General features: G+C 42.1%; 1 protein-coding gene across 1 annotated transcript in view; it reads right to left on the reverse strand.

The window, feature by feature from the left end:
• Positions 1-2,788: 2,788 nt before the first annotated feature.
• LOC103193016 (aldehyde oxidase 2) overlaps positions 2,789-8,950 on the reverse strand; it is a 118,375-nt gene continuing 112,213 nt past the window's right edge. Inside the window, exons 32-35 of the mRNA XM_042783580.1 lie at positions 6,222-6,287; positions 5,921-6,109; positions 4,960-5,127; positions 2,789-2,893 (exon numbers count right to left, since the gene is read on the reverse strand). Coding sequence (XP_042639514.1) covers positions 2,789-2,893; positions 4,960-5,127; positions 5,921-6,109; positions 6,222-6,287 — 528 coding nt within the window. The remainder of the gene's footprint in view (positions 2,894-4,959; positions 5,128-5,920; positions 6,110-6,221; positions 6,288-8,950) is intronic.

Genomic DNA, 8,950 nt, shown 5'->3' on the forward strand with positions numbered 1-8,950 from the left:
ATGCAGGACTGGACAGTGTTTTGTTCTGTTGTACATGGGGTCGTTATGGTTCAGAACTGACTTGACAGCACCTAACAACAGCAACAAGTAACCCTGTGGCCAAATGGTTAAGCCCTCAACTGTTAACCAAAAGGTTGGTGACTCAAACCTATCCAGCAGTTCCACGAGAGAAAGACATGGCGTTCTGCTTCTGTAAAGATTATAGCCTATCCAGCCAAACAACAGACAGGCATATGCGTGAACATTTACATCAGCTAGATACACTCCTTGGAGCAATCAATCAATCAATTGCTCAATAGTGGGAGAGCAGAAGGGCAGTGTTTGCGCAAGGAGACAGCTGGGGGGCAGGAGTGCAAGGTAGGGAAGGACACAGGGAAGCAGTAACTAAAGGGTGGAAGTGGGAAGAGAGCTGTTACATTGTGGGGAATTGCAGTCAATGTCATGAAACAAAATGTGTATGAACTGCTGTGTGGAAAATGAATTTGCTCTGTAAACTTTCACCCAAATCACAATAAAAATTTAAAAAAGAAAACAAAAGTATGGTGAAAGGATACAACCCTGACACACTCCCTTCCTGATTTTAAACCATGCAGTGTCTCCTTGTTCTGTTTGAATGACAGCCTCCATTCCCCATGAGCCAATTCAGTGTTCTGAAATTCCCATTCTTCTCAATGTTATCCACAATTTGTTATGATCCATACAATTGAATGCTTTTGCATAGTCAATAAAACACAAGTAAAAAAAAAAAAGAGAGAGAGAGAGAGAGAGAGGTGATTACAGCCTAGAACACCCTATGGGGTAGTTCTAGTCTGTCACATGGGGTTGCTGTGAGTTGGAACCCATTCAGTAGCATACAACAAGAACAAGTAAGTTCACTATCAGGCAGCTGGAAACAAGACCTGGTCATTCATGCTTGCAAGGACTCCTGATGAGTTAGCATTCTAAAGGCTGCCCTTCAAAATGTGAGGTGAGCTGAAACCTGTTTACAAACTTGTTTCTAAATTCAGTTGTGAGATTTTAACTTCTAGGAGGTAAGACCAAATCTGATCATTTGTTTTACATGGGCTGTAGGACCCACACTGTACCACTGTTTTATGGTTACTTTAACAAATACTTTTTGCCATTGGTAATAACAAAATAACAATTTTTAAAAAAAATCTCCTCTACTGCCAAATTCCCCAAGGCAGTATTTTTTCTAAGTAAGGTTGTCATGTCTCTGAATCCTAACTTTTTTTTTTCCAAAAGAAAATCACTGTTTTTAAGGAAAATGCCCAATTTGCAAGTGTTAGTTATATCTTTTCTGTGTATCTTCAAGGAAAATTTACTTTTTTTTTTCCCTTGTGGAATATTAAGTGACTGTACAAACCATGTTTTCCAAGAAATACATTTTTTTGTTTCTCCTATCACCATAAAAGCAATTACAGAGAGGTGATGTTTCTGGCACTGTCTGGCTGAGCCAGGCTACCCTGCTGGGCTCAGACGAGAAGCCATGACCAGTAACACTGTTCTTATGAGGAATTAACAATCTGGCCCATGTATAAGTACTTCAGTCAACAACTCTGTGATCAAGTTCACCATGGCCAAAGAATGCAAAAAAACTTTTGATATAGTAAATGCTCATTCAAATGTTAGAACATTTATAAAATGCCTTAGGCTTCCTGCCAATGCTTGTTTTTTTGTGGATGCTCTTTTACTCATGAAAATGAGCCTGTGAGTAATAAGAGTTGGTTGTTCTGCACTCAGCCGGTCAATTTGATTTAATGTGGAAACACTTTTTTCAGCCCTTTGGGAGAGGCACATTTTGAAAAAGGTCATTAACAGTTATAGGCATTCCATGGAGACCTTAACTCTAATATTTACACAGTGACTCATATTTCCACGGTATTTTTACATGAGTTATTTTATATAATTCCAAAGGAAAAAGACTGAGTGTTTTACCATTATTTCTGTTTAGGGAACATATATGAAAACTCTGTCATCGAGTCGGATCCGACTCATAGTGACCCTTACTTGGGTTTCTGAGGTGGTATCACTACGGAAGTAGATTGCCCAAACTTCCTTCCGAGGAGTGGCTGGTGGGAACCTATATAGCCAGGCTGTTATTTACCTTATGTGATAAAGGGAGTATTAAATAAGGACATTTTGGACTTTTTAACTTGCATGTTCTAGTACACAGACCTTCTGAGCCTCTGACTGTCTTACTTGTCATAACAAATTGTGTTTTGACAGCTATATTCAAACGCCAAACAGAAAGAGCACTGTTGTCAGGTGCCATTGAGACAATTTTGATTCATAGTGACCCCACGTGACAGAGTAGACCTGCCCCCTAGACTTTTCTGGGCTGTAATCTTTACCGGTACAGATCACCAGGTCTTTCTCCTGCAGAAATGTTGGTGTGTTTGAACCATCAGCCTTCTGGTTAGCAGTGGAGTGTGTAACCATCATGCCACCAAGGCTTCTATAAAGAGTTTTTCCTTTTTTTTTTTTTTTTGACATAGTACAACATCACATGCCAGTGTGGATCATGATATAATTCAATTTAAAAACCATGTTGTAGTCTGATTGACTCTATTTGAACATTACACTCTGACGTGGGCTCAGGTTTGTTAGTTCTGAGATATTCTGAAGAGACTGCCTGCACGAGCAGTTAGGCTGTAAGAACTCTAGGAGGCCTGCTGTGGTTCCTAAGGTTCCAATCAACTGTAATTTCTAAAGATCTGGAAGTACACCTGGAACGCGAGAGCGGCTAGGTGCCAGGAAGCTGCTGAGTGGAAGGACAATCTAGGTCTCACTCTGCTAATGTGAAGATAAGTAGTATGGCCACAAGTGTCTGTTTCTTTTCTCCCTCTGCCAGGGAGAACAGCAATTGCAGTCTTTCAGTTATAGAGTTTCCCTACATGAGGGACAAGATCAGAGACTTAAGAAAAAGGCCACTTTTGAGGGCTCCAGAGTCCCAAGCTACTTGGAATCCGTTGAAGCCAGGCCTTTGCACTGATTCTATTCTCTGCCTGGAACACACTCTTACCAGCTTCATGCTCACTCCCTCACTGCATTCAGGCCTGGGCTCAAATGTCAGCTTCCAGAGAAAACTTCCCTAACTGTGTATAATAACCACCTGCCATCACAATCCAACCCTGCTCTTCCTTTGTTTTGCTTCCCAGTATCCATCACCCTCTGAAATTATAGCACACTCACTTGATTTTCACTATTCATGGTTTCTGTGTCTGCAGATTCACCCACCAGCTAAAATGTATTTTTCACTCCCAAATCAATACTTGTGACACTTTCGCAGTCATTTGTGGGCATGCTCAGCAGAAGCGAAACTGGAGTTGTGCTGGGGCACATGACTCTTTCACTCTGTGGCTTACTGTTGTGAATTCAGCTAACTATTTGGGCTTCTTTAATGGAAGATATTAAAATACAAATTTCTCTGAGGAAGTGGAGAATCATTACTTCTTTTCTCCAGGAGGCAATACACTAGATGTTGCTGAGTTTGAATCGTGATTCCCTACTCTTAGCTGTGTGACCTTGGGCAAGTTACTATACCTCACTTTCCTCAGTAGTAAAGTGAGGAAAAGAATAGTAATTACCTAATAGGGTTGTGATTATGACTAATGAGATAATATGGTTAAATGTTTTGTACAGTGCTCAATCAATATTAGCTACCTGTGGTGTAGTAAATTACTTAGTGTGGCTTTTCTACCCATAAGTCTTTGTAAACTCCAAGATGGGATTTTCTATGAGCAATGGAGGAGCTCCTGATTGCTGAAGGTGTCCACCTGGAGTATTTCTGTTGGGAGTGGCACAAAACAATGTTCTGGGAGGTGCCCACTCTTTCTCTCAAGTGCTTAGAGTTCTGATGCTATGATTGGCTAGTTTGACCACCCTGCCAGGCTCAAAAGGAGGCCTCCTAGAGGCAGAACTCTCTCTGACTGCTGGTTGAGGAAGACGTGCTGCTGAAAGAGACACGCGCTACTGAAAGAGACACGTGCTGCTGGGAAAGAGACGCAAGAGACATGCATTGCTGAGTGAGACACCGAGGGACCAGCACTGCTGGGAAAGAGACTGTGAGAGACTTTTGGCTGAGGGACGGTGGGCTGGGAGAAAGACTGTTTTTCCCAAACTTGAACTGTAGCCAGGTGCTTCCCTAATAAACCCTTAATCTGTGAGTTCTGTGTGGCCATTGCAAACCCAGAGGAGAGGTGGTGGGTGCTTTGGGAGGAACGGTTGGTGAAAGGGCTGGAGGGAGGCAGCATGTCTGGCCTTGTAGAAATAGGCCTTGGATTACTGCTGGTAACCCTGTCTTCCTCTTGTAGGGTTAGAGGAGGTCGGAAGATGTGGCCTCCTTGCCCTTTTTTTGCACTACCATCATTATCTGTATTCAGATACTTTTAGGAAATTGACAGACAAGAGGTTGATTTGATGACTTCACAAATGTTGCTAATGCGTTACACTCAGCAGGTTGGGGTTGCCATGTGCAGGTGCAACTGAGCAGATGACACTCTCCCTTCTGTCCTAGGCTGGGAGGCATTGTTAAGAAATGGAATAAAGTGGAAAAGCAGCAGCTGGTCATGGGAATACATTGTTTCTAAGTGATAGGCAGACTGTGTATTTTACACTGTGTGAAACATGGGAAGTGATACAATCAAATACAGTTCCATAACACAGGGTTGTTCTGTTTTGTTTGTATGTGTACGCATTTGCTTTTCTTGGGCAGTAGGGCAGGCAGAGTAGGATCAGAGGTGTGTTTAAGGTGTGGCAGGTACAGCACATGCTCTGGGTGCCACTTGAAAGGTGGCACCACAGAATAATTTCTATTAACCATCACAGTTTTCATTGCCAGTGACACATCATAATACGATTAGACAGACACAGATTAGGTTACAAATATATCCAACAGGTTAAAGAAACAGGAGATAGAAAAATCACCTTTTAGGAAAATAAACAACAATGCCATACCATCTCTGTGAACCGATCTGCACAGGCCATTCGGACCCATTCTGACGTGGCTGGGCTCCTCACTGTGAAGTCCTTGACTATGTCTCTCTCTCTGCATGCTGTGGCCACAGCATCAGCAATGGCAAAGAACACGGATGACCCCAGGAACATCCCCGACTCCCCAAGGCCCTGCAAGAGAGCATATTTGTTTTAGAAGCTTCTACACTAGACTACAAGCCAATGAAGGGCAAGGACCCTAATCTTATTCACCACTCCATCCCCATACAGCAGTTATTCACATGGTCTTACACACAGTAGGTTCTCAATAAGTGTTTGTTGACTGACTCACCAACTGAATGAAGCATGAATACTCTTAAACATCCCAGTAGTTCCTGAAGTTCCCAGATCTTTAATCCTGTCTGGGTTAAATCTTTGTTCCTTAGGAAAGAGGTATGTGTGTGTGTGTGTGTGTGTGTGTGTCGTGTGAGGGGAAGGTTCTCCATTAAGAAAAGTTCATTAAATTAATTGAACTGGCCAACTTGATGAGCAGAGAGGAAAATGGCATTGAAAAGGGCTATTAATAAAATCCTTGGAGTCTAGATATGCATCCATCATTTGACACAGGTGTATCATTCATTTTCTCTGACTCTCTGTTTTCCCAAGGTGACTTACCTCCAAATTTTAATAGTCTGTAATGATTCGGTCCTGGTAACAGTTGTTGTTGTTGTTATGTGCCGTCGAGTCGGACCCGACTCACAGCGACCCCTTCTTGGGTTTCCAAGGCAGTATCACTGCGGAAGTAGATTGCCCCATCTTCCTTCCAGGGAGTGGCTGGTGGGTTTGAACCGCCTTCTGGTTAGCAGTCAAGTGCCTTAGCCACTATGCTACCAGAGCTCCCTGGTAACAGTTAACCTTTATTATTTTGCCCACTGTCTTTTAACCGTGCAACCTGGTCCACTGCATTGGTGGTGTAGGTGCTTACCTTGGATGAATAGATGGTTAGTGGGGTTTGTGATGCCGACAACAAGGAGACATTGAACTCCTCCGGGATGTCGGTGATGGTTGGAATTTTGTACTCATCTGGGCCTCGAGAGTACAGGACACCTTCTGGAGAATATTTCAGCTCTTCGGTGGTATAAAGGCCCATTCCCTGAATAAATGCACCTTCAATCTGAAGGGGGACAATTTCAAATGCTGTGACATTGCATACTTTTTAGCATGTTTCTCTCTACCCCACAATCACTCTCAGGAGCGGGTATCCATCTCAGCTGGCCAGGTCCTACCTGTCCAATGTCAATGGCTGGATTTAGGCTGTAACAAGCATCCATGACGATGTCTGTTCTGATTTTCTTAAACAAACAAACAAACAAACAAAACAACTCACCATTAAAACTTGAATTAAAAACAGATTATTTTAAGGTTTATTCAAATAGTCTCTAGTCATTCAAGAACTCCTGCTGGTCAGTGAACACTGCCTCGAAGCCCTTCAACATTAGAGTTAGGTTGAAGCTGGTGAGACATCCACCACTATGGGTAGTGCTAGGACTAATGGTTCCAGAATACCTTCTGCATTCACGGTGTTGACTCTTTCATGTGACTCCAAAGTCCATGACATGTTGCTGTGTGGGAGTGAGTCACTCTGTAAATAATTGAGCCTGCTTGTTCACGGAACATCTGATTCTCATTTTGTTTTTGTTGTTTGAATATAATTCATGAGCTCATCTAATCCTCATGATAGTCTGAGGTAGGTGGTGTTATTGCCATTTTATTGAGATCATATAGCCATAATGGATGCCTGATTTGGGGGATTTGCAAGATCTTGGAATGTGTTAGGGCAAACACTGAGACCACTTTTGGCCTTGCTAATCTACTTCCTAAGGAGCTCTGGCGGTGTAGTGCCTAAGGCATTTGACCGCTAACTAGAAGGTTCCAGCCACTCTGGAAGGAAGACTGGGCAATCTACTTCTGTAAAGATTTACTGCCTCCGGGGTTGCTATGAGTTGGAATGACTTGATGGCAGTGGGTTTGTTTTTGGGTTTTAATTTAGTTCCTTCTCTGAGAAACAACACACTAATCTAGTCCTTCTGCTTTGGCCCTGGGCATGCATGGCAGATTGTTGAGCAGTCAGAGACCCCCTGAGTGCCTGTGGCCCATCTCTGGAATCTCTCTGGCCCATATTCTGATGACATTCACGGGCCCTCACTTCTGGTGCTTGTTCTGATAACATTCATTGTTCCCAGTACCTGGGAACTATCTAGCCCTTTGGATTGAGTAAATCTCTTCTGACTCAAACTTGACCTCTTAGCCTTCATCCATCCTCAACCCAGAGAGGGAAGGAGATTGAACAAATTTTAGAGTGAGCCTTTGATCTTACTTGTGTCTTGAAACCTGATATGTTTTGTATTATGGGTGGTGAACAATGGGAAGAGATGACTGTGCACTGATATTGAATTGTAGGATGTTTTAGTTCACCAACAAAAAATGGCCAACAGCAATAAAAAATAAAACTCTCCCCAAACAGTTGCTATTGAGTTAACTCTGACTCATGGCGACCTAATGTTTGTCAGAGTAGAACTGTGCTCCACGGGGTTTTCAGGGCTGACTTTTCAGAAGTAGGTCAATAGACGTTTCTTTTGAGGTGCCTCTGGCTAGACCCAAACTACCAACTTTTTAGATAGTTAGCAGCCAAGTATGTTAACCGTTTGCACTACCCAGAGATTCCAACAATAAAGTCTGTGATTGAATTTCTTTGATTTCTCTTTAATTAAAAGAAGTTTTTCTTCTTCAGGGAATAAACTATTTAAAGAGACTAAACTGAAAAACCCACATCCATTAAGTAGACTGTAATTCATAGAGACCCCCTTTGGGTTTCCAAGGCTGTAAATCTTTACAGAAGTAGATTGCCTCATTTTCTTCCTGCTGGGCAGCTGGTGGGTTTGAACTGCCAGCTTTCTGGTTAGCAGCCAAATGCCTTACTCACTATGCCACCAGAGGTCCTTTAAGGGACTGAAGTGATATTGAAATAACTGAACCTGCAACTGTAACAAGAAAGGCACAGGGAAGACCACATTTTAATTTTTCTGCCAACATAAATCTGGAAGGTCCTCATGCAGTTGATTTCTTCAGGAATTTATATGGAGGCCCTTGGGTAGAATTACCAGATAAAATAAGTATGTCCCAAATGTTTCATGGGGCATGTTTATACTAGAAATGTATTCATTGATAATCTGAAATTAAAATTTAACTGGGTGTCCTGTATTTTTACTTGCTAAATCTGACAACATTACCTTCAGAGTGGTGGGTCAGAAAACCAGCAGATCTCTAAAACTGGTTGATCCCACTGTGGATCCTCGAATAGGCTACTGGTGAGGTGCGACACTGACACCTGGGCCTTCAGGGGGAGCTGGGGCAGGACCCCCAGGCTCGTTGTCTCCCCCAAGGCCTCCTTATTTACCACACTGTGCACGCATTTTCTGTGTGCTGTGTTGTGAAAAACGTTAGAAATCACAGTTTAAAAATAATCTCATGATCTATCTGTAATCCTAATTTCATGAGTTTACTGCTAAAAAATGATCTAGGATAAAAATGGAGACATAATATTTATGTGTCTCATAAATGAACCTGAGTCAAACATGAGGGCAACTGCTATCCAGAATGTCCCTTCATTTACTGTAGTTTAAAATCTATTTCTTTAGAGGTTAGTATACTTTTGGGATGATTGTCTTTGGAAAAACATCAGCACATTGCTATGTGTTTAAAAATGTTTACTCAAGACTATTTTCTAAGTTACCTGTTTAGATAACTCATCATCTTTTCTTTAGGATTGGAACCTCTTTTGAAAAACTTTGGGACTTTGGGTAAGATGGAGGAATAGGCAGACAAGTGACACAGACCCTCTTCAACAAAGAAAAGAAAAACCAATTGACAGAGATACAGAAGATAATCCTGGAGCCCTGAGCTTTGAAAGTAACTATACAGAAGTGGATTAGGCATCAACTAGTGGAAAATCCTG

This window comes from Orycteropus afer, unplaced genomic scaffold, assembly GCF_000298275.1.
Source record: "Orycteropus afer afer isolate SDZICR_OR568_19922 unplaced genomic scaffold, OryAfe1.0 scaffold00002, whole genome shotgun sequence".
Classification (NCBI taxonomy): Eukaryota; Metazoa; Chordata; class Mammalia; order Tubulidentata; family Orycteropodidae; genus Orycteropus; species Orycteropus afer.